The sequence below is a fragment of the Oncorhynchus clarkii genome, chromosome 24 (assembly GCF_045791955.1).
Source record: "Oncorhynchus clarkii lewisi isolate Uvic-CL-2024 chromosome 24, UVic_Ocla_1.0, whole genome shotgun sequence".
NCBI classification, from domain to species: Eukaryota; Metazoa; Chordata; class Actinopteri; order Salmoniformes; family Salmonidae; genus Oncorhynchus; species Oncorhynchus clarkii.
Window position 1 is genome coordinate 16,109,755 of NC_092170.1, and position 25,079 is coordinate 16,134,833.

The 25,079-nt window shown below is 46.3% G+C and overlaps 1 protein-coding gene across 1 annotated transcript in view; it reads left to right on the plus strand.

The window, feature by feature from the left end:
* LOC139382442 (FRAS1-related extracellular matrix protein 2-like) overlaps window positions 1-25,079 on the plus strand; it is a 99,882-nt gene that overhangs the window by 30,686 nt on the left and 44,117 nt on the right. The window contains exons 5-6 of the mRNA XM_071126493.1: window positions 16,151-16,297; window positions 24,771-25,001. Of these exons, the coding sequence (XP_070982594.1) occupies window positions 16,151-16,297; window positions 24,771-25,001 (378 nt within the window). The remainder of the gene's footprint in view (window positions 1-16,150; window positions 16,298-24,770; window positions 25,002-25,079) is intronic.

The window sequence follows — 25,079 nt, forward strand, 5'->3', positions numbered from 1 at the left end:
CAAAGGGGCCAACTGAATAACTTTTTTGAAACACTTTTTTTCTGAGTGTAGTGGTTTGATTTCTGACTCTACAGACATTGTAAGCAATTTCTCTGGCCTGTATGTGTGTCAGCTGGAGTGTTGTTTAGCATATTGTGTCCAGAATGTCTCTGAGAATAATTATATTTTTCCTCCAGGAGCAATGGCCTTGTAGCAGTCAGAGTTTTCCTTGTGGCTGTGGACTGTATGGGGTGGTCATTGGTGCTAGGAGTGGTCATGCATAATTGACTGTTAATGGACTACTCGAGAGACTCTCAATATTTAATCTGCTGTGACCTTTATAGGTGGGAGCTGGAATGCCTTCATGTGTGAGAGTTGTGTCCCAAATGGCACCCTATTCCTTATGTAGTGCACTATTCCGTATATAGTCCATAGGGTACTGGTCAAAAGTAGTGCACTATGAAGGGAATAAGGTGGTATTTGGGATGCAGACCTAAAGGAACTAAACCATATAGTTCATGTGTTGTTGTTTCCGAAGCCGTTAGGATTCAGGGCTCTACTGTCTGCACCAACTCAGGTAAATAACTCTGATAGATGAGGATGGCCTTTAAGGACTTTTATATCTGACTTCAGCTCAGGATTCACACACAGCTCTGCCCCAGGTTATGACACTTGTATTGGTTTAGCTCCTCAAATCAAGTCTGGGAAATGTATTTATTATTTGAGCCCAGAGAGTCACTGCTGTTGTTTTTGTTGTTGTTATTGTAGATTATTATTTTTAAATCACAAAAAAAAATCCTGATCCTGAGTCCCTCAACATTAGCACTCGGTCCCCCATTACATTATCTATGTAAAAGGAAGCCCAAGAAGATTGAAGGAGAACCGTGAATATCTTGTGCCCACCCAAACAGACCAAAATGATGAGGTGGTCTTGGCCAGGGATCAAGCCTGACCTTGGGGCTTGGCAGGGCACACTGTATGTCTGGTCTGGTCTGGACTGGACCGGTCTGGTCTGGATGTCAGGACATACAGACCTCTCCCGACAGACCCAATTGTCACGTTCTGACCCTAGTTATTGTGTTAATTGTTTGTTTTTAATTGGTCAGGACGTGAGTTGGGTGGGCATTCTATGTTTTGTGTGTCTAGGTTGTTTTTCTGTGTTCGGCCTAGTATGGTTCTCAATCAGAGGCAGGTGTCGTTAGTTGTCTCTGATTGAGAATCATACTTAGGTAGCCTGGGTTAACTGTTTGTTTGTGGGTGATTGTTTCCGTGTCTGTGTTTTACACCACACGGTACTGTTTTCGGTTATTCACGTTACTTTTATTGTTTTGTATGGAGTGTTCAGTTTGTGTTTAAATAAACAACCATGGACACTTACCACGCCGCATATTGGTCCTCCGATCCTTCTCGCCTCTCCTCTTCAGACGAAGAGGAGGAAAACCATTACAGAATCACCCACCAAACAAGGACCAAACGGCGTGGTAATGAGCAGCAACAGCGGCCGAAGACACAAGACTCCTGGACGTGGGAGGTAATCCTCGACGGGAGAAGACCCTGGGCAAAGCCAGGGGAGTGTCGCCGTCCCAAGGTGCAGCAGGAGCAGCAAAAGCAGCAGCAGGAGAAGCAACAGAAGCAGCAGAAGAAGCAGCAGCAGCAGCAAAAGCAGCAGCAGGAGAAGCAACAGAAGCAGCAGAAGAAGCAGCAGCAGCAGCAAAAGCAGCAGCAGGAGAAGCAACAACAGCAGCAGAAGAAGCAGCAGCAGCAGCAGAAATGTCAGGATTCCTGGACATGGGATGATGTTTTGGATGGCAAGGGTTAGTACACATGGGAGGAGATCCAGGCTGGTAGGGATGGGAACAGGTGGAGGCATTGAGGAGAGCAGAGGCAGCCGGAGAGAGGAGCCATCGATACGAGGGAACGCGACTGGCAAGGAAGCCCGAGAGGCAGCCCCAAATATTTATGGGGGGGAGGGCACTTGGAGCTGTCGGCGAAGCTGAGGGCTGAGTCTGAGAGGGCCGAGGAGTTATTGGACAGATTGGAGGAGAGTGAACAGATGGGAGATGATGAGACACTCGAGGAGATGTTAATAGAATTGGTTATAGAGTGAAGAGAGAGAGCTGTTGATTTGGCGTAGTATACAAGGCATTCGCCCTGAGGTGCATGTCCCCAGCCCGGTACCACCAGTGCCGGCACCCCGCACCAGGCTGTCTCTCCGTCCCATCAATACAGGTGCTCCTTCCTGTCCGGCGCTACCAGAGTTTCTGCCCCTCAGTCCAGAGGCGCCAGAGCCCCTCAGTCCAGAGGCGCCAGAGCCCCTCAGTCCAGAGGCGCCAGAGCCCCTCAGTCCAGAGGCGCCAGAGCCCCACAGTCCAGAGGCGCCAGAGCCCCACAGTCCAGAGGCGCCAGAGCCCCTCTGTCCAGCGCTGTCGGAGTCTCCCGCCTGTCCAGAGGCGCCGTCGGAGTCTCCCGCCTGTCCAGAGGCGCCGTCGGAGTCTCCCGCCTGTCCAGAGGCGCCGTCGGAGTCTCCCGCCTGTCCAGAGGCGCCGTCGGAGTCTCCCGCCTGTCCAGAGGCGCCGTCGGAGTCTCCCGCCTGTCCAGAGGCGCCGTCGGAGTCTCCCGCCTGTCCAGAGGCGCCGTCGGAGTCTCCCGCCTGTCCAGAGGCGCCGTCGGAGTCTCCCGCCTGTCCAGAGGCGCCAGAGCCCCTCAGTCCAGAGGCGCCAGAGCCCCTCAGTCCAGAGGCGCCAGAGCCCCACAGTCCAGAGGCGCCAGAGCCCCACAGTCCAGAGGCGCCAGAGCCCCACAGTCCAGAGGCGCCAGAGCCCCTCTGTCCAGAGGCGCCGTCGGAGTCTCCCGCCTGTCCAGAGGCGCCGTCGGAGTCTCCCGCCTGTCCAGAGGCGCCGTCGGAGTCTCCCGCCTGTCCAGAGGCGCCGTCGGAGTCTCCCGCCTGTCCAGAGGCGCCGTCGGAGTCTCCCGCCTGTCCAGAGGCGCCGTCGGAGTCTCCCGCCTGTCCAGAGGCGCCAGAGCCCCTCAGTCCAGAGGCGCCAGAGCCCCTCAGTCCAGAGGCGCCAGAGCCCCTCAGTCCAGAGCCGCCCGCCAGCCAGGAGCCGCCAGAGCCGCCCGCCAGCCAGGAGCTACCCCTCAGTCCTGAGCTACCCCTTAAGTCCAGAGGTGTCTCTCAGTCCGGTGGGCCTGTTGTTTAGGGTTCACAGGTCAGGGTCGTCGGCAAGGGTCGCCGTACCTAGGAGACCACAGAGGCGGACTAAGACTATGGTGGAGTGGGGTCCACGTCCAGCGCCAGAGCCGCCACCGCGGACAGATGCCCACCCAGACCCTCCCCTATAGGTTCAGGTTTTGCGGCCGGAGTCCGCACCTTGGGAGGGGGGTACTGTCACGTTCTGACCCTAGTTATTGTGTTAATTGTTTGTTTTAGTTGGTCAGGACGTGAGTTGGGTGGGCATTCAATGTTTTGTGTGTCTGGGTTGTTTTTCTGTGTTCGGCCTAGTATGGTTCTTAATTAGAGGCAGGTGTCGTTAGTTGTCTCTGATTGAGAATCATACTTAGGTAGCCTGGGTTTCACTGTTTGTTTGTGGGTTTGTTTCCGTGTCTGTGTTTTACACCACACGGTGCTGTTTTCGGTTTCGGTTATTCACGTTACGTTTATTATTTTGTATGGAGTGTTCAGTTTATGTGTTTAAATAAACAACCATGGACACTTACCACGCCTCATATTGGTCCTCCGATCCTTCTCGCCTCTCCTCTTCAGACGAAGAGGAGGAAAGCCATTACACCAACCATCTGCAGTCTGCAGTGTGGAGCAGCTGTCTTATCCACAAGGTGTTCTGTATAGCCTGCTGTAGAATCTAGCGTGTGTCCCAAATGGCACCCTATTCCGTATATAGTGGACTACTGTATGAACCTATTCTTAGGAAGCTGGAGCTGTAGGAGCTAATATTCCAAGACAGAACTAATAGGATTATTGGTAAAAGCCATGCACTGTTTTTGTTTAAGTGATAGTGCCCTCTAAGCCGGTGTTTGGGTTATATATTGGCACGGGTGTTTTCATTAAAAACATTATAGACAATGTGCTCACTTGTCAGGACACTGTTGTTCAGAGGAGCTAGCCATCAACACAGTGACACAATCAATTCAAACTGAAGCTGGTAAGACTAATAGAAAGACTGCAAACTCATTTTACCTTTTTTCAGTTGACAGTTCTGAATATATCCATAAAAATGATGCCAGCTGATTCATGATTTCGACTGGCTGAGAAACGCTGCCTGTCTGTCCGTCTCATCCCGACTCCCGACACGTTCATTACTATGGGACAGCTGGAGATCGAATTTGAATATTGAAACAATGTTGCAATTGTCAGAGAGACAGACAGCAAGGTTTATAAAAATCTCCACTGTTAAACTAAATGTTAGTCTAAAAGAAATGTGAGATAATGTCTAGATGCTTTTTATAGTGGAGATCAAGTTTATAAATTGCTTGGCTGGGCTGATGAGACAGTGGATTGTGCAGTCAGATGGAACAGAGTAAAAAGACATTTCAACGTCATAGATTTAGCCTTTAGTAACTTGTTTAATAGGCACTGGCTGGAATGCGGTTTTAACCAATCAGCATTCAGGATTAGACCCACCCGTTGTATAAATGTGCACATGCCACAAATTTCCAGTTACATTGACCTTTACCAAACTACCTAAGGTTAAAAATACTGTATACTTTAGCAGATTGTTCTGCTTGTTTGGAAAAACATTTCCTACTGGTTTCTCATGCATAATTATATGAAATCAACATATTTGACTTATTTTTTTGTATTCTTTTCATAATATTTCTCACAAAATTCAATGCTGGAAAAAATACTAGAGAGCGGTCTCGCCTGGCCATCCTTCCAAACCTTGTCACATTGTCTGAACTGAGCGAAGCCTGTGCGTCTGGGCAAACTAGAGAGTGGAGTATTTACTCAACACTCTCCATAGTGTGCATTCATCTACCCATTGTGTAGGAGAGTTTATCCAGTGTGTTGGGAATAGCATCATCAGTGAAGTAACTGGAGCATGGAGCAGCAGATTCCCCAGACTAGACCTGGGTTCAAATATTATTTGAAAGAAATTCTAATAATGTGTCTGTGCTTGATTGAGCTTTCAAGGCACAATCGACCAATGGAAAAGTCTGAAAATGTTAAATCTCGCCCATCTGACACTCCAGGCAGGCTAGAGCAAACGCTCAAAATATTTTGAATAGAATTTGAACCCATGTCTGGCCAGGACAGGAGCAACCTTTGGACACACTGTATTTCCCGGCATTCCCCCATGCCTGTCTCCCTCTAGTCTCCCCCTCCTCTCCTCTCTTTTCCCTGCGATTCAAATAAAGGAGCCCCATCTGAAATCAGATCTTTGGGAATTACTCCTCTAAAGAGAAGGGCTCCTGCCCCCCCGCTTTTTGTTGTTGTTGCACCTTGTCTCACGTTTATTGAGCGCCTTGTGCTCCTCTGCATACCAATGGTGTTAAACACTTTTCTGTTGGTAAGTGGAGTCAATAATATGGGAGGCCAGTGGAAGCTAAATAATCTTTATAATGGAGGGACAGATGTTAAGCTCAAAGAATTCTGAGAACCAAGACCTGTTTCTCTGAGCCTTAGATCAGGGTATTCACCCGGGGCTTTGAGGAAGAACTGGTTTTCTCTGAGCCTTAGATCAGGGTCTTCACCCGGGGCTTTGAGGAGGAACTGGTTTCTCTGAGCCTTAGATCAGGGTGTTCACCCGGGGCTTTGAGGAGGAACTGGTTTCTCTGAGCCTTAGATCAGGGTCTTCACCCGGGGCTTTGAGGAGGAACTGGTTTCTCTGAGCCTTAGATCAGGGTCTTCACCCGGGGCTTTGAGGAGGAACTGGTTTCTCTGAGCCTTAGATGAGGGTGTTCACCCGGGGCTTTGAGGAGGAACTGGTTTCTCTGAGCCTTAGATCAGGGTGTTCACCCGGGGCTTTGAGGAGGAACTGGTTTCTCTGAGCCTTAGATCAGGGTCTTCACCCGGGGCTTTGAGGAGGAACTGGTTTCTCTGAGCCTTAGATCAGGGTCTTCACCCGGGGCTTTGAGGAGGAACTGGTTTCTCTGAGCCATAGATCAGGGTCTTCACCCGGGGCTTTGAGGAAGAACTGGTTTCTCTGAGCCTTAGATCAGGATCTTCACCCGGGGCTTTGAGGAGAAACTGGTTTCTCTGAGCCTTAGATCAGGGTCTTCACCCGGGGCTTTGAGGAGGAACTGGTTTCTCTGAGCCTTAGATCAGGGTGTTCACCCGGGGCTTTGAGGAGGAACTGGTTTCTCTTAGCCTTAGGTCAGGGTCTTCACCCGGGGCTTTGAGGAGGAACTGCAGGGGGTCAAATATTGAAGCGGAAAAAAGTTGACAAAATATATATTATTCAATATTTTTATGTGTATCGCTAGCAACAACAGAATTAACCCATTTTTAATTGCAGTACATACCTACAGTTAAGCACGGCCCGAGGGGGTGTGGTATATGGCCAATATACCACGGCTAAGGGCTGTTCTTATGAACGACGCAACACGAAGTGCCTGGACACAGCCCTTAGCCATGGTCTATTGGCCATATTTCACAAACCCCAGAGGTGCGTTATTGCTATTATAAACTGTTTACCAATATAATTAGAGCAGTAAAAATAACTATTTTGTCATACCCGTGGTATACGGTCTGATATACCCTTCTGTCAGCCAATCAGCATTCAGGGCTCAAACTACCCAGTTTATAATAGAAATTAGATGTCAGCTTTATTTCTTGCCTCCTAATATTGAGGAAATTACACTCATTGGAGCCAATTACACTCACACACACGTGAATAGGTTACCGGTGAGGCTAGTGCCGCTGGCTGCTGGTAAGTTTTCTGGGGAGGTAATATTAATGAAAAAACGATCTACCAAATCTATTTTAAAATGTTGATTACTTCTTCATTCACCTGTTGATAAGACAACATTTTGCCAGCGTATGAGGTCATCACAGGGTCGCTGGTTTTCCTGGGAGGGGGTCCCTGGGCAAGAAAAGGTTGAAGACCCCTGTCTTAGATGGTTCTCATTCCCACCCTCTCTCCCTCCCTCTATTCTCCATGTCCCTCCTCTCTCGCTCACCTCTATCTCTCCCTCTCCCATCTCCTATGTTCAAAGCCACCGTTGGCCTTCCTTTCAGGATCTGAAAAATGTCCCCTCAGAGTCACCACTATCCCAAAGACCTCTTGAGTGAACAAATTGTTAAAATAGGCCAGACGCATATCCAGATTTATGTCTGATTTATTGCTGTCCTACTCCCTGAAAGCCTATGAGCCCAAGGGTTAATGAGTTAAAGCTAGTGTCTAAAGGTTAACGTCCTTTAGTCCTGCCTGTGTACAAGGGGTAAAGATATGTAGCCTTGCTTCACAATTGTCTAATAAACATCCATCTGTTATAATAGCTCTTTAATCTGACCTGGTTCAATGATAGATGTGACTCCCACCTCCTCTCTAATTCAGCCCCTATTCTCCTCCTCCACCCCTCTCTCATTACTGCTTATATAGTGTTTAGTCTGATTAGGCTGCATCTCTCTCTCTCTTTCTCTAACTCTCTCTCCTTCAGCAGTAGGATCCTCTGTGCTTCATCTGTAATGTGAGTTTTATACAGTGTGGCGTGGTAATAAATGTGCGTCCCAAATGGCACCCTATTCCCTTTATATAGTGCACTACTTTTGACCAGGGCCCATTACTCAGTCTAGGTAAACATCTTAATGCATACAGTAGTGTATTGTATTTTTAAACACATTGTCCCAGTCAGCCAGGGTTATTTTGCTGCTTACTCAGTGTAGAGCAGCTCAGTGGGTCGAGGACTGCTGATCATGCCTGCCTGCCTTGCTAGGTGAGAGAAGGTGACTGAGGGGAGGAGGACCTGAGACAGACACGGAGAGAGAGAGAGAAAAGGACCCGTTGAGCATCCAGGTCCCCAGGGTCACCAAATAAGGACCGTCTGCTGTGTGAGTGGAGACAAGAGACAAGGACACTGTGTGGGAGACAAGGGCACAGAGTTGGCACTGGCACCACTAAGCTCAGCCGCCTACATTCCCTACCTTCCCTCACAGAGTTCTCCTGTCCATCACAACACTGCCCAGTAGAGTTACTTTTAACAGTACAATACCATGATCAAGGCTTCACGCTGACACACATTGGTATCAACAGTAAAGCTAGATTGACATGGGAGAATAGGTGAATTAACATATTTAATCTAATGTATTTTCCATTATAGATTTTATATATAGATTTTTCAATATAGATTTTCCAATCTATAATGAGCACAGTGTGACAACATTTACATAGATCAAGAGTCTAATCTAAAGTAACTCTGGGACTGGCAACAGAGGACATTAGCTAGGTTTTTAGTCTGGTGTATACTTTAGAGAAAAGTGACTGGGAATGAGGAGGAACATGGGAAACCAATTTAGACAGCTAACCTGTAGCTCAGCAGAATGACCCTGGGCGGCGGTTAAAGATTAACTGAGATGTTTTTCTAGGGCCTCTTTGAAGTGTTCTTACTTCAACTCCTGCTTATCTTAATTACTGAGAAATAACCTTATGGAAGGAAATGGACCTCTGGCTACCTGCACCAACACACTACAGCTGCCTAACACAAGCACCAGTGTTGTTGTAATTCTGGCCTCCCAAACCTGATGATGACTGGCTCATATGATAAAGAATTATTCACTGATATTCCTGAATTATGAATGTAAAAAGTGTTTCTTACGTTTGTATTTAATTTGTATTTATTTATTTCACCTTTATTTAACCAGGTAGGCAAGTGAGAACAAGTTCTCATTTACAACTGCGACTTGGCCAAGATAAAGCATAGCAGTTTGACACATACAACAACACAGAGTTACACATGGAATAAAACAAACATACAGTCAATAATACAGTATAAACAAGTCTATATACGATGTGAGCAAATGAGGTGAGATTAAGGGAGGTAAAGGCAAAAAAAAGGCCATGTGGCAAAGTAAATACAATATAGCAAGTAAAACACTGGAATGGTAGATTTGCAGTGGAAGAATGTGCAAAGTAGAAATAAAAATAATGGCGTGCAAAGGAGCAAAATAAATGAATAAAATAAATACAGTAGGGAAAGAGGTAGTTGTTTTGGCTACATTCTGAAAGCATTGCACAGCTTTGGATTTTGCCCTCTCCATGTTGGCTACTTTTCCTGCCCACAAGCAGGTGATCTTGAAAGTGGTTAATGTCGAGGTAAGGTGGAGGGTACCTTTGAAGCCTAGCTTGAGGTGAATGTTGTCCCCAGCGTAATGTAAATGATTAGACATCATGCCACCGTGTAATGTTCACAATGAGACGTATGACCGGGGCACAGGCAGACTGGTGTGGTATTATACCTATACATGGTCTTAGGACCTCCCTGTGGGTAACTGACACTGAAGACAAACTGCATTCCAAATGGCACCCCTATTCCCTTTTTGAAAAGTAGAACACTATATAGGGAATAGGGTGCTATTTGAGATGCATCCCAAAGCCTTTGCTGTTACACATCTGAGACGAGAGGAGAGGAATAGTATCAGGCTAACATTAGCAACATTGTGTGAACATAGAGACGATGCCAAGCGTTCCACAAGAAGATCCTAACTTTAATCCAGCATACCCAGGAAGTTAGGAGGATCCGTCTTCTCTTAACAACATTCTATTCGGTCTGAAGTCTCTTACAACAGCTGTGAGTGCTTATTAGCGTAGGTCTATAACTCTACAGGTTGTTGAAGGAGTTTGTAGCAGAGTTTCTGATGTTGTCTGTGACTGCTGTGGTGGGGTAGATCCAGGTGATTAATGTGCTAGGGAATAGGTCCAGTAGCCGTCACGACTCTCCTGAGTCCTGGAAGGAAACGAGGAGCTTGTAGCAGTTTTCCATAAAGAGATGATGTCTGTGGTGGGAGAGGGCCAGGTGATTAAGACCAGTAGACTTCACTACTCAGAGATCACACACACTGTGATTACCTGTGGCATGGGTCTAGCTGCTTCCTCTAAGCCCTAGTACAAGGTAGGGAGATCTAAACACACACACCCCTCTGTTCCAGCAGAGTAATCCAGAACACACACAGGGGGAAAAGCTATTTTCACTCCAGCAGACGTCTTACCTGCAGGAGTTATTAAAGTAGAGAGTTATTAGACCCAACTCTACTCCTAGTATGGCCTTAACCCCTGAGAATGTACAGGCTTGGGCCAGTGGCATGGATGTACTGTAGTAGCTTGGTTTACATTAATATAGTACCGAATATAGTACCGTTCTAGGATACCCACCCATTACCATGGAAACAATCAGACTTTGAAGATGAGCCAGGAAACTGGCAGCCCTTCAGTTAGTTCAGCCGTATCCTCATCATCTCCACTTTATTTAGCTCTACTTTCGGCATCTTCACTTTATTCTCCTTCGTCTTCTATGTTAGTTCAGCCATATCTTTGTCATATTCATGTTCTTTTCTCTGTTCAGAAGACAGGTAGAGGTTCAGGCGGCAGTGAGATCTTTTCCTTTTGGCCATGATGTGGTTCAACATAGTTTACTCCGTGGTTTAGGCAGGGATGTCTGAGTTGGTTCATTATAAAGTTATGAGGTGTTTTCTTCCACCGAGTCTCCTTGACAGATTCAGGATGAGTTAATAAGTGTCTGAGTTTAGTTGTGAACGAAAAACAACCATTTCTAAGTTCTTTGTCTCCTGACCTCTACTGTGTGTTTGCTCTGCTGGCCCTGGTATGACCTAGTGTTGTTCCTCTTCTGGTGTCACATGTTAAAGTCCAGGTAAGGGAATGTGTGTTAGTCCATTAGATCACATGAAACAGCAATGAACAGGTGCAGTATAGGCCACGGTTCCACTCACTCACCATGCTACATGCCCTTCTACACACACACACACACATACACAATAAAACAGTAACGCTTTGTGAATGTGTAGGTCTCACCCTCTCTTGAAAGGGAAAAAGCTACATAGCAGAGTGGTCGACTGGTCATGACAGATTTACTGACCATGACAACTGGGAGAAGGGTTGTCAGGGGGAAGGGCAGAATGAAGGAGAGGAGAGAGGGGACTGGGGGGTTAGGGCCTCAGAACAATATGTGTCCCAAATGGCACCCCATTCCCTATATAATGGACTACTTTTGACTGGGGGCACATAGGGCTTTCTGTTTTACCTGGTAATTCATTACCCACCTAGTGTCCCAGGTCTAATTTAGTCCTTGATTAGAGGGAAACCAAATTTTAAAAAGCAGTGGAACTGGCTTCGACGTCCGTATTAGAATGTGATGAATGTAGGCAATGAGAAGCCATTTGGAACTCAGATTCAGACCCGCCGTGTAGTTTCTCTTTCACTCTTTCATTCCTCCCACCTCACATCTGCCAGCTGTCCAGCTGTACTGTAGAAACACATGGGTCTGTCTCCCTCCTCTACCTTCCCTCCTCCTCTCCCATCCTCTCTTAATTTCCCTCATCTCCCTTCATTCCTCCATCTCCTTCCTCTCCCATCATCTCTTCATCTCCCTCCTCTCCCTTCATTCCTCCCTCTCCCTCCTCTCCCATAATCTCTCCATCTCCCTCCTCTCCCATAATCACTCCATCTCCCTCCTCTCCCATAATTTCTTCCTCTCCCATAATCTCTCAATCTCTTCCTCTCCCATAATCTCTCCATCTCTTCCTCTCCCTTCATCTCTCCATCTCCCTCATCTCCCATAATCTCTCCATCTCCCTCCTATCCCATAATCTCTTCCTCTCCCATCTCCTCCTCTCCCTTCATCTCTCCATCTCCCGCCTCTCCCATAATCTCTCCATCTCCCTCCTCTCCCATAATCTCCCTCCTCTCCCTTCATTCCTCCCTCTCCCTCCTCTCCCATATTCTCTCCATCTCCCTCCTCTCCCATAATCACTCCATCTCCCTCCTCTCCCATAATTTCTTCCTCTCCCATAATCTCTCCATCTCCCATAATTTCTTCCTCTCCCATAATCTCTCCATCTCCCTCCTCTCCCTTCATCTCTCCATCTCCTCCTCTCCCTTCATCTCCCATAATTTCTTCCTCTCCCATAATCTCTCCATCTCCCTCCTCTCCCTTCATCTCTCCATCTCCTCCTCTCCCTTCATCTCTCCATCGCCTCCTCTCCCTTCATCTCTCCATCTCCCTCCTCTCCCTTCATCTCTCCATCTCCCTCCTCTCCCTTCATCTCTCCATCTCCTCCTCTCCCTTCATCTCCCATAATTTCTTCCTCTCCCTTCATCTCTCCATCTCCCGCCTCTCCCATAATCTCTCCATCTCCCTCCTCTCCCTTCATCTCTCCATCTTCCTCCTCTCCCATAATTTCTTCCTCTCCCATAATCACTCCATCTCTCTCCTCTCCCATAATCACTCCATCTCCCTCCTCTCCCATAATTTCTTCCTCTCCCTTCATCTCTCCATCTCCCTCCTCTCCCTTCATCTCTCCATCTCCTCCTCTCCCTTCATCTCTCCATCTTCTCCTCTCCCTTCATCTCTCCATCTCCTCCTCTCCCTTCATCTCTCCATCTTCCTCCTCTCCCATAATGTCTTCCTCTCCCATAATCACTCCATCTCCCTCCTCTCCCATAATCACTCCATCTCCCTCCTCTCCCATAATTTCTTCCTCTCCCTTCATCTCTCCATCTCCCTCCTCTCCCTTCATCTCTCCATCTCCTCCTCTCCCTTCATCTCTCCATCTCCTCCTCTCCCTTCATCTCTCCATCTCCTCCTCTCCCTTCATCTCTCCATCTCCCTCCTCTCCCTTCATCTCTACATCTCCCTCCTCTCCCTTCATCTCTCCATCTCCCTCCTCTCCCTTCATCTCTCCATCTCCTCCTCTCCCTTCATCTCTCCATCTCCTCCTCTCCCTTCATCTCCATCTCCTCCTCTCCCTTCATCTCTCCATCTCCTCCTCTCCCTTCATCTCTCCATCTCCTCTTCTCCCTTCATCTCTCCATCTCCTCCTCTCCCTTCATCTTTCCATCTCCCTCCTCTCCCATAATTTCTTCCTCTCCCATAATCTCTCCATCTCCCATAATTTCTTCCTCTCCCATAATCTCTCCATCTCCCTCCTCTCCCTTCATCTCTCCATCTCCTTCTCCCCCTTCATCTCCCATAATCTCTTCCTCTCCCTTCATCTCTCCATCTCCTCCTCTCCCTTCATCTCTCCATCTCCTCCTCTCCCTTCATGTCTCCATCTCCCTCCTCTCCCTTCATCTCTCCATCTCCCTCCTCTCCCTTCATCTCTCCATCTCCCTCTTCTCCCTTCATCTCTCCATCTCCCTCCTCTCCCTTCATCTCTCCATCTCCTCCTCTCCCTTCATCTCTCCATCTCCTCCTCTCCCTTCATCTCTCCATCTCCTCCTCTCCCTTCATCTCTCCATCTCCTCCTCTCCCTTCATCTCCCCATCTCTTCCTCTCCCTTCATCTCTCCATCTCCTCCTCTCCCTTCATCTCTCCATCTCCCTCCTCTCCCTTCATCTCTCCATCTCCCTCCTCTCCCTTCATCTCTCCATCTCCCTCCTCTCCCTTCATCTCTACATCTCCCTCCTCTCCCTTCATCTCTCCATCTCCCTCCTCTCCCTTCATCTCTCCATCTCCTCCTCTCCCTTCATCTCTCCATCTCCTCCTCTCCCTTCATCTCCATCTCCTCCTCTCCCTTCATCTCTCCATCTCCTCCTCTCCCTTCATCTCTCCATCTCCTCCTCTCCCTTCATCTCTCCATCTCCTCCTCTCCCTTCATCTCTCCATCTCCTCCTCTCCCTTCATCTCTCCATCTCCTCCTCTCCCTTCATCTCTCCATCTCCCTCCTCTCCCTTCATCTCTCCATCTTCCTCCTCTCCCATAATGTCTTCCTCTCCCATAATCACTCCATCTCCCTCCTCTCCCATAATTTCTTCCTCTCCCTTCATCTCTCCATCTCCCTCCTCTCCCTTCATCTCTCCATCTCCTCCTCTCCCTTCATCTCTCCATCTCCTCCTCTCCCTTCATCTCTCCATCTCCTCCTCTCCCTTCATCTTTCCATCTCCCTCCTCTCCCATAATTTCTTCCTCTCCCATAATCTCTCCATCTCCCATAATTTCTTCCTCTCCCATAATCTCTCCATCTCCCTCCTCTCCCTTCATCTCTCCATCTCCTCCTCTCCCTTCATCTCTCCATCTCCTCCTCTCCCTTCATCTCTCCATCTCCCTCCTCTCCCTTCATCTCTCCATCTTCCTCCTCTCCCATAATGTCTTCCTCTCCCATAATCACTCCATCTCCCTCCTCTCCCATAATTTCTTCCTCTCCCTTCATCTCTCCATCTCCCTCCTCTCCCTTCATCTCTCCATCTCCTCCTCTCCCTTCATCTCTCCATCTCCTCCTCTCCCTTCATCTCTCCATCTCCTCCTCTCCCTTCATCTTTCCATCTCCCTCCTCTCCCATAATTTCTTCCTCTCCCATAATCTCTCCATCTCCCTCCTCTCCCGTCATCTCTCCATCTCCTTCTCCCCCTTCATCTCCCATAATCTCTTCCTCTCCCTTCATCTCTCCATCTCCTCCTCTCCCTTCATCTCTCCATCTCCTCCTCTCCCTTCATGTCTCCATCTCCCTCCTCTCCCTTCATCTCTCCATCTCCCTCCTCTCCCTTCATCTCTCCATCTCCCTCTTCTCCCTTCATCTCTCCATCTCCCTCCTCTCCCTTCATCTCTCCATCTCCTCCTCTCCCTTCATCTCTCCATCTCCTCCTCTCCCTTCATCTCTCCATCTCCTCCTCTCCCTTCATCTCTCCATCTCCTCCTCTCCCTTCATCTCCCCATCTCTTCCTCTCCCTTCATCTCTCCATCTCCTCCTCTCCCTTCATCTCTCCATCTCCCTCCTCTCCCTTCATCTCTCCATCTCCCTCCTCTCCCTTCATCTCTCCATCTCCCTCCTCTCCCATAATCTCTCCATCTCCCGCCTCTCCCATCATCTCTCCCTCTCCCTCCTCTCCCATAATTTCTTCCTCTCCCATAATTTCTTCCTCTCCCATAATCTCTCCATCTCCTCCTCTCCAATAATCTCTCCATCTCCTCCTCTCCAATAATCTCTCCATCTCCCTCCTCTCCCTTCATCTCTCCATCTCCCTCCTCTCCCTTCATCTCTCCATCTCCTCCTCTCCCTTCATCTCTCCATCTCCTCCTCTCCCTTCATCTCCCTTCATTCCTCCGTCTCCCTCCTCTCCATTTTCTTCCTTAATTCCCGTCATCCCTCATTTCACACTGTTTAAGCTGAGGTGCTTGGAGCCACTGTTTTAAACCTGCTGTTCATGCCAATAGTATGTGTGCGTGTGCTTGCATGCGTGCGCGTGTAAGCGTCTACATGCTATGACTTGTCATTTTGTGTGTGTGTTTGATGTCTGTGTGTGGTGTTGCTCTCTCTGTGGTCAGTATGGTAACAGGCACTGCTGCCCTCCAGGAATACAAAACTTTGAATTCCACTTCAAACAGGACTGATAAAACAACCCCCCCCCCCCCCACACACACACACACACACACACACACACACACACACACACACACAGACTAACCTTTATCTCTTAATTACTATGAAGCCAATTAGACCTTCTACTTTATACTTCCTCCTCTGCACTGATAACTCCCACTGAATATACTGTGGCTGTGTGTGTGTGTGTGTGCCTGTTCTTGTGTGCATGCGCGTGTGTTTGAGCTGATACATATGCCTCCCACCAAATATAGGCAGGGAGTCTAGCTGTCCTACAGGTACCCATAATACCACCGTGAAATTACTCGGATGAAAAGATTTTGAGATAGGAACATGCCCTGAAACAAACAGCTTTTCCATTATAAATGTTTTGAAGTGCAAATAATGTGTTCAGAAGCTCAACTGCTTCTGGTGCTGAATGAATTCCCTCTCATGTCGATCTTCGTTTTTGTTGTTGTTGACTGTTGTTGTTTACAAAGACAAACATCCACACATGTACGTGTGTGTGTGTGTGTGTGTGTGTTTCCTGTACTCACTGTACTGTCACTTTGGATGAAAGTGTCTGTTAGGTGGCACATAAGACACATTGTGAAGTGATCGTTTCTGAGGGTGCTGATAATTAGGGTGTGTGTGTGTGTGTGTGTGTGTGTGTGTGTGTGTGTTTTAGGAGGCAACAGGCTGAAGAACCAGGTGTTCAGGCTGAACTGGGCCTGGGTCTCCCTGGAGAAGGAGTACTATGTGGTGGACGAGGAGGCCAAGTACCTGGAGGTGGTCCTCAAACGACGAGGATACCTGGGAGAGACATCCTTCATCAGTGAGTCAAACTACCTTCTAATTATACTCCTCATTATGCACATTGTCTGTGTCCTGAATGGCACTCTATTCCCATCAGAGTCAGTACATCCATAGACATCATCATGACATCCTTGGCTCTATCCCTCCAGGGAAGCTCCACAGCTTTTCAGCCTGTCATGTTCATGTAGCGGATGGCTGAGTTAGCATGGCCCAGTGACGTCACCTGCCCCCAGATCTAAGAGCCAACTGTCGCTCATGGTCCAATCACTCCTTGTCCAATTTTCACATATTCTAAAGGAAAGGGATGTTAATGGATGTCCTGACAAAAGTAGTGCACTCTATATGCCATTTGGGACATAGCCTTGGAGATCAAATGGAAAGGTGCCATTTGGGACACACACCAAGAATAATGGAGGGCCAATCTCTTGACTCAGACAGAGCAGGGGAGGGACAGAAAACTTCAGGGTCATACAGTAAACAACCTTTCACCCCTGACTCCTCTCCTCAGGGCAGGATTTGTTATTTTAGCCAATCAGACAGGACGACCCTCCTGGGGACAGCAAGGGCTCACAGGAGAGGTTACGCAGAGTTGGTGGTCGTCAGAAAGACGCCCGCTGTCGCCGAGTTAGATGCTTCTCTCTGTGAACATTCCTTAAATTTTACTGTCCTGGACTGAATAGGGAGTAAACACAGTGCAACAAAAGATGGGACAGTAAACCATAGTTTTATATCACAAAGTTTATACACATGGTGTATAACAACAGTAAACCATAGTTTTATATCACAAAGTTTATACACAGGGTGTATAACAACAGTAAACCATCGTTTTATATCACAAAGTTTATACACAGGGTGTATAACAACAGTAAACCTTAGTTTTATATCACAAAGTCTATACACAGGGTTTATAACAACAGTAAACCATAGTTTTATATCACAAAGTTTATACACAGGGTTTATAACAACAGTAAACCATAGTTTATAACAAAGTTTATACACAGGGTGTATAACAACAGTAAACCATAGTTTTATATCACAAAGTTTATACACAGGGTGTATAACAACAGTAAACCTTAGTTTTATATCACAAAGTTTATACACAGGGTTTATAACAACAGTAAACCTTAGTTTATAACAAAGTTTATACACAGGGTGTATAACAACAGTAAATCTTAGTTTTATATCAAAAAGTTTATACACAGGGTTTATAACAACAGTAAACCTTAGTTTATAACAAAGTTTATACACAGGGTGTATAACAACAGTAAACCATAGTTTTATATCACAAAGTTTATACACATGGTGTATAACAACAGTAAACCATAGTTTTATATCACAAAGTTTATACACATGGTGTATAACAACAGTAAACCTTAGTTTTATATCACAAAGTTTATACACATGGTGTATAACAACAGTAAACCTTAGTTTTATATCACAAAGTTTATACACAGGGTTTATAACAAAGGTTTTATGTCTGACTACTACTGGCACCACTGGTATGGTTTTCATTGTTTTTGTCTGGAATCGCTATATGTTTGGGATGTCAATAAAGTTATGCTAGTTTGAATAGCTGAAGTGTGAGGTCAGATCAGATGGGTCGGGTGTATTGAGTTGTCCCCAGCTGTGTCTCACTGTGTCTTTGCTAGCTTTGAGGCTGTGGTGTGTTACGTTGTCCCTGTGTGGATGCCAAATGGCCCGAAATATTCTCTATATAGTGCACTACTTTTGACCAGGGCCCATTGTTGGCCACAGGGCTCTGATCTAATGTACAGCATTATATATGGAATAGAGTACCAATTTGGAAGCAGCCCTGTGTCTCTGCTAGCTAATGATCTCGCTCTCCCTCAGTGGGTATGCAGATAATATGCACAAATACGCAGATGATATACAAATAATATGACCATTAGACTATCTCAAGGGTCTGCCCTCTTCAAGAGACAATTAATGTAAAGGAACTAAGGAATAATCTTTTTCTTGTAGAACACAAAGAAGAGGGTTATATCACCCTTTAAATGGGTTAACTGATTAGCATTTCTGATTATGAAGATAAATAACTAAATTCCATACAGTGGAAACTTCTGAAGCTGTTTTTAAAATATATTTAAAAAGATTTCTACGGCACTCCCCTAAATGTGATAGTATTTGAGAGTATATTGATATATTTCTCAGATGAACATCATTGCATCAGTAAAAAGTTTGTCTCTCCATGCTTATATGAGGTTAGGCAGAACAGAACAGGAGATATTTGGTATGCATCCCAAATGGCACCCTATTCCCTACATAGTGCACTACTTTTAACCAGAGACCTATGGTAGGCCACTATATAGGGAATAGGGTGCATTTAGGAACACCTCCAGAAGCACACACAAACCTTCAGATGAAGCAGGCTCACAGGGTTCAGATCAGTCTGACAGATCCACTACCCATCTGCCTGGGTGCTGATCTCAGGCCAGTGCTTCACACCGAGAGGAGACAGAGGATGTCTGCTCCATCCCAGCCCTGATGACAAGACCTAGGATGCGTCTGAAATGGCACCCTATTCCTTATATAGTGCACTACTTTTAACTGGACGCCTGGTTCTTTTATTGGACGTTGTGAGGCGTTCGGTAGCGTCGTGTGCATCACGGGCAGTGCTAGTCTAGCATCTATGTAGAGCTAGCCTGCTGCTTGAAAGGCTAAAGCAAACATGTCAGCCTAGAGCTGCTGCTAGGATCAGGGCGCTGTAGTCCTCCTTCTGTTGTGTGAGAGACAGAGCCTGCTTCCCAAATTGCATCCTATTCCCTTTATAGTACACTAGTTTTGACCAGAACCCATATAGGGCTCTGGTAAAAAGTAGTGAACTATGTAGGGATAGGGTTTCATTTGGGATTCAGACAGAGTTAGGGAGCCAAATGTGCTCCTTCCTTCCCGCTTCTCTGCTCTTTGAAGACCGGTGATATATATACAAATCAAATAAAATGTTATTGGTCACATACACATACAGTGAGGGGAAAAAAGTATTTGATCCCCTGCTGATTTTGTATGTTTGTCCACTGACAAAGAAATGATCAGTGTATAATTTTAATGGTAGGTTTATTTGAACAGTGAGAGACAGAATAACAACAAAAAATCCAGAAAAATGCATGTCAAAAATGTTATAAATTGATTTGCCTTTTAATGAGGGAAATAAGTATTTGACCCCTCTGCAAAACATGACTTGGTGGTACTTGGTGGCAAAACCCTTGTTGGCAATCAGAGGTAAGACGTTTCTTGTAGTTGGTCACCAGGTTTGCACACATCTCAGGAGGGATTTTGTCCCACTCCTCTTTGCAGATCTTCTCCAAGTCATTAAGTTTCCGAGGCTGACGTTTGGCAACTCGAACCTTCAGCTCCCTCCACAGATTTTCTATGGGATTAAGGTCTGGAGACTGGCTAGGCCACTCCAGGACCTTAATGTGCTTCTTCTTGAGCCACTCCTTTGTTGCCTTGGCCGTGTGTTTTGGGTCATTTTCATGCTGGAATACCCATCCACGACTCATTTTCAATGCCCTGGCTGAGGGAAGGAGGTTCTCACCCAAGATTCGACGGTACATGACCCCGTCCATCGTCCCTTTGATGCGGTGAAGTTGTCCTGCCCCCTTAGCAGAAAAACACCCCCAAAGCATAATGTTTCCACCATGTTTGACGGTGGGGATGGTGTTCTTGGGGTCATAGGCAGCATTCCTCCTCCAAAACACGGCGAATTGAGTTGATGCCAAAGAGCTCCATTTTGGTTTTATGTGCTTTCTTGAGCAGGGGAATCTTGCAGGCGCTGCAGGATTTCAGTCCTTCACGGCGTAGTGTGTTACCAATTGTTTTCTTGGTGACTATGGTCCCAGCTGCCTTGAGATCATTGACAAGATCCTCCAGTGTAGTTCTGGGCTGATTCCTCACCATTCTCATGATCATTGCAACTCCATGAGGTGAGATCTTGCATGGAGCCCCAGGCCGAGGGAGACTGACAGTTCTTTTGTGTTTCTTCCATTTGCGAATAATCGCACCAACTGTTGTCACCTTTTCACCAACCTGCTTGTCGCCCATTCCAGCCTTGTGTAGGTCTACAATCTTGTCCCTGACATCCTTGGAGAGCTCTTTGGTCTTGGCCATGGTGGAGAGTTTGGAATCTGATTGATTGCTTCTGTGGACAGGTGTCTTTTATACAGGTGACAAACTGAGATTAGGAGCACTCCCTTTAAGAGTGTGCTCCTAATCTCAGCTCGTTACCTGTATAAAAGACACCTGGGAGCCAGAAATCTTTCTGATTGAGAGGGGGTCAAATATGTATTTCCCTCATTAAAATGCAAATCAATTTTAACATGTGTTTTTCAGAATTGTTTTGTTGTTATTCTGTCTCTCACTGTTCAAATAAACCTACCATTAAAATTATAGACTGATCATTTCATTTCTGTCAGTGGGCAAACGTACAAAATCAGCAGGGGATCAAATACTTTTTTCTCTCACTGAATTTATCAGATGTAATTGCGGGTGTAGCTTGTTAACATAGAGATTCTGGGAACATCAGAAGGTGGGGGGAAATGAACTATATTCTGGTAATCCGACCAATTGAACATATGCGGTGGTACGTAATGAATATGATGTCAGTTCGGTTGTCATCTGAGACATTCTCATCAATGATATGATGACATAAACTCTACAGTGGAAAGTCTACACATCAGAGTTATCGGATTCACATGGAATTGTTGTTAAATTTAAATGTTTGAATATTAAATTATTCATGATGGGATGAAATGTGATTTTAGCTTCTAAAATGTGAGATTTGGGTTTACATAAGGTAGGGCTCTGCTCAATCAGTGGCCCGCCCCTGTGGAGGGACATGGGCTATAAATCTTTTCAAACACGCCCTCTTCTCCCTTCCGATATAAAGCCTTGACGACAATATAACCTCCTGTTCCGGGGATGTGAGGACGACGGTCTGATGTCAGAATGGTTCAGATAATAACTACAGAACGAAGCCAACATCAGCGTGAGCTTTGGTTGCGAATGGTATGAACTTCGAACTCTTATTCACTACAGAAGTGATACCTCCTAGCCGTTAAGTTATCAACAGCAGCTGCAAATGAGGGTTAGGAAGGAACAGACAGAGTATCCCGTCTATCACACAATGACGTTACTACAACGTATCCAATTGACCACCAGAAACATTCTTCAAAGGACTCTGTTTGGCAACACGGCCTTCCATCTACCACCAACCTACTGAAGCGCAGCTCAGAGTAAATATTTATTACATTTTCCTTTTCCAAATGGGCGGTAATTTAGAATGCACAAGATACTGAATTTACGATAGCACAGCTTCACCCTTTGTTCCTCAGTCTTCCCGCTCTTTCACTCAAAACAGCCCCTTTTCTTTTGTGTAACAAGCTGTCATATCTGTTTCGCCCGCTAGGGACGTTTTCCTTTGACGTAATTTGTAATCAAGTTATGATTAATTATGTGTATGTGTAATTCTGTGTGATTTAGTTAGGTATTTAGTAAATACATAATTAAACCCAATTTTGTATTGCTGATTCAACTGATTCAACTAGTTAAATAAAGGTAAAATAAAAAAGCAGTATGTAAACATTATTAAAGTTACCAGGGTTCCATTATTAAAGTGACCAGTGATTCCATGTCTATGTATATAGGACAGCAGCCTCGAAGGTGCAGGGTTGAGTAACCGGATGGTAGCCGGCTAGTAATGGCTATTAAACAGTCTGATGGCCTTGAGATAAAGCTGGATCTGAGAGACTGAAAAACAGCTTCTAATGCATCTGTACTGACCTCTTTCTGGATGGTAGCGGGGTGAACAGGCCATGGCTCGGGGGTTGATGTCCTTGATGATCTTTTTGGCCTTCCTGTGACATCGGGTGCTGTAGGTGTCCTGGAGGGCAGGCAGTGTGCCCTCGGTGATGCATTGGGCAGACTGCACCACCCTCTGGAGAGCCCTGCGGTTGCGGGCAGTGCAGTTGCCGTACCACCGTACCAGGTGGTACACAAACTTTCTGGGCTAATAATGTAAGAAATAACACACAAAAAAACAAAATACTGCAAAGTTGCTTAGGAGCTAGAAGCAGAGTTGCCATGTCTGTTGGTGCCATCTTGCCAGTAATATCCTACCCGACAGGATGCTCTCAATAGTGCATCTGTAAAGTTTGTGAGGGTCTTAGGGGCCAAGACGAATTTCTTCAGCCTCCTGAGATTTTAATAGTCACAGTGGGAACAACATCCGCTATACACTTCCTGATGAACTCCGTCACCGTGTCAGTGTATACATATCCCAGTCCCAATGTTCAAAACAATCTTGAAGCATGGATTCCGATTGGTCAGACCAGCGGTGAATAGATCTTAACACGGGTACATCCTGTTTGGGTTTCTGCCTATTGGAAGGGATGAGCAAAATGGAGTCATGATCTTATTTGTCGAAGGGAGAGAGGATGAGGAAGTTGGAGTAGCAGTCGAGGGTACTGCAGTCAATCTGTTGATAGAACTTCGGTATCATTTTCCTCAAATTTGCTTGGTTAAAATCCCCAGCTACAATAAATGCGGTCTCAGGATATGTGGTTTCCAGTCCAGGACGGTCGGGGTATCGGCTTGAGGGGGAATATACACGGCTGTGACTAACCGAAGATAATTATCTTGGGAGGTAATATGGTCGGCATTTGATTGTGAGGTATTCTAGGCCGGATGAACAAAAGGACTTGAGTTTCTGTATGTTATCACAATCACACTATGAGTAGTTAATCATGAAACATACAACCCCGTCTTTCTTATTCCCGGAGAGTTCTTTATTCCTGTCTGTGCGATGTACTGAGAACTCAGCTGGGTGTGTGGACGCGGACACTATATCCGGAGAGAGCCATGATTTCGTGAAACAGTATGCTACAGTCCCTGATGTCTCTCTGGAAGGAGATCCTCGCCCTGAGCTCATCTACTTTATTGTTCAGAGACTGAACATTAGCGAGTAATATATTCGGAAGTGGTGGATGGTGTGCACGCTTCCAGAGTCGGACTAGAAGTCCTCTCTGAATACCTCTTCTCCACCGGTGGCGTCTTGGAGCAGCCTCTGGGATAAGTTCAATTGCCCTGGGGTGTACGAACAAAGGATCCAATTCGGGAAAGTCGTATTCCGGTTTGTAATGCTGGTGAGTTATCGTCGCTCTGATATACAAAAGTTATTTCCGGCTGTATATAATAACACAAACTTTCTGGGCTAATAATGTAAGAAATAACACACAAAAAAACAAAATACTGCAAAGTTGCTTAGGAGCTAGAAGCAGAGCTGCCATGTCTGTTGGTGCCATCTTGCCAGTAATATCCTGGCTCTGTTGAGCTCATCCATGTTATCTATGAACACATGTCAGCAAGAACTGTAGGAGCCCTATGAACACTTACAGGGCCCATTTCCCTTCTCGATGCAGGCGTATCAAAGCTCACTTTCACCTTCATTTCTTCAAAGAATGAAATGGTCCAAAACCCCAACTCGTACGTTTTTGCCTCCATCTGTGCACCGTTGAAACTCTTTACTGTTGTCTTTTCTCTTCCTCACTTGAATCTCTTTCTCTCTCTATCTCTCTCACTCTCTCTCGCTCTCTCTCTTGCTCTTCTCTCTCTGTTCAGAGGAAGCGTGGAAAGTATCTGCTTCTTCATGTATTAGTTTTTTTGTTATTATTATTATTTATTTCTATTTTTGTTGGTCTAGCTCAGCCATGGGGTCTGCTTGGCTGCTTTCATCTATTTACTGGGGACCTCCTGCTGGGAGCTAGCGCGGGGAGCGTGTGTGTGTAACACTTCATTGTGGCTGTGTAGCTAGCTGAGCAGCAGGAGGCCTGCCATCGTCACCAGCCCTGTGACAGCAGGTCTGATCAAACAACACTGGCACAAACTATCACCAGCCAGCTGGGCAGGCTAGACTCAGTAGGCTGGGCAGTAACAACAATGTCAATCTACCAATACTTCTACACTACCTGCATAGACAACCTTGTTTTAAGTTGATTCAGCTTTATCCACAATATAGATTACCTTGACACAATTAAGCTTTATTGAAAGGAAGCAAAACTATCTCCCAATGTGGCATGGTAGGTAATTGACCTTGGTAAGATTGACATATATTACAGTGTCCTCTGTGTTCAGTCAGACCACTAGGGGCCAGATTGAGTGACAGCAGAGGGAATAGGCTCTGCTGTCAAGACATCCTGATTACCATTCTGTGATTACCATACTCCCTCCTCCCGGTCCACTTCAGGGCCATCTGCTAGCTGACACATCACATCATCTAACACTGACTGCTTCTCTGACCCCATCTCTGACTGGGCTCTGTTCTCAGTTGTTGACAGGTTATTATATCTGGATGCTACCTTTTGACCTTATATTGTTGAATCCCATATTATAATAACTTTTTATGTTTATTGCTTCTAGGTCCTAATAATTTCCTCTTCCTCCTCCTCCCCTCTCTCATCTCCTCCCCCCTCGCCCAGGCATCGGCACCAGAGATGGTACAGCGGAGAAGGATAAGGACTTCCGTGGTAAAGCCCAGAAGCAGGTCCAGTTTAACCCAGGTCAGAGCACGGCTACATGGAGGGTGAGGATCTTGCAGGATGGAGTGTACGAGCAGTCTGAGGCCTTCCAGATTGTTCTGTCAGAACCTGTCATGGCTGCCCTGGAGTTCCCTGACACAGGCACTGTGGAGATCCTCGACCCAGCTGATGGTATGTACTACAGGTCCATGTTCCAGAGTAGCTTGTTTTAACAGTCTAAACAGTGTAGTGTTCAAATGACTAATGCTT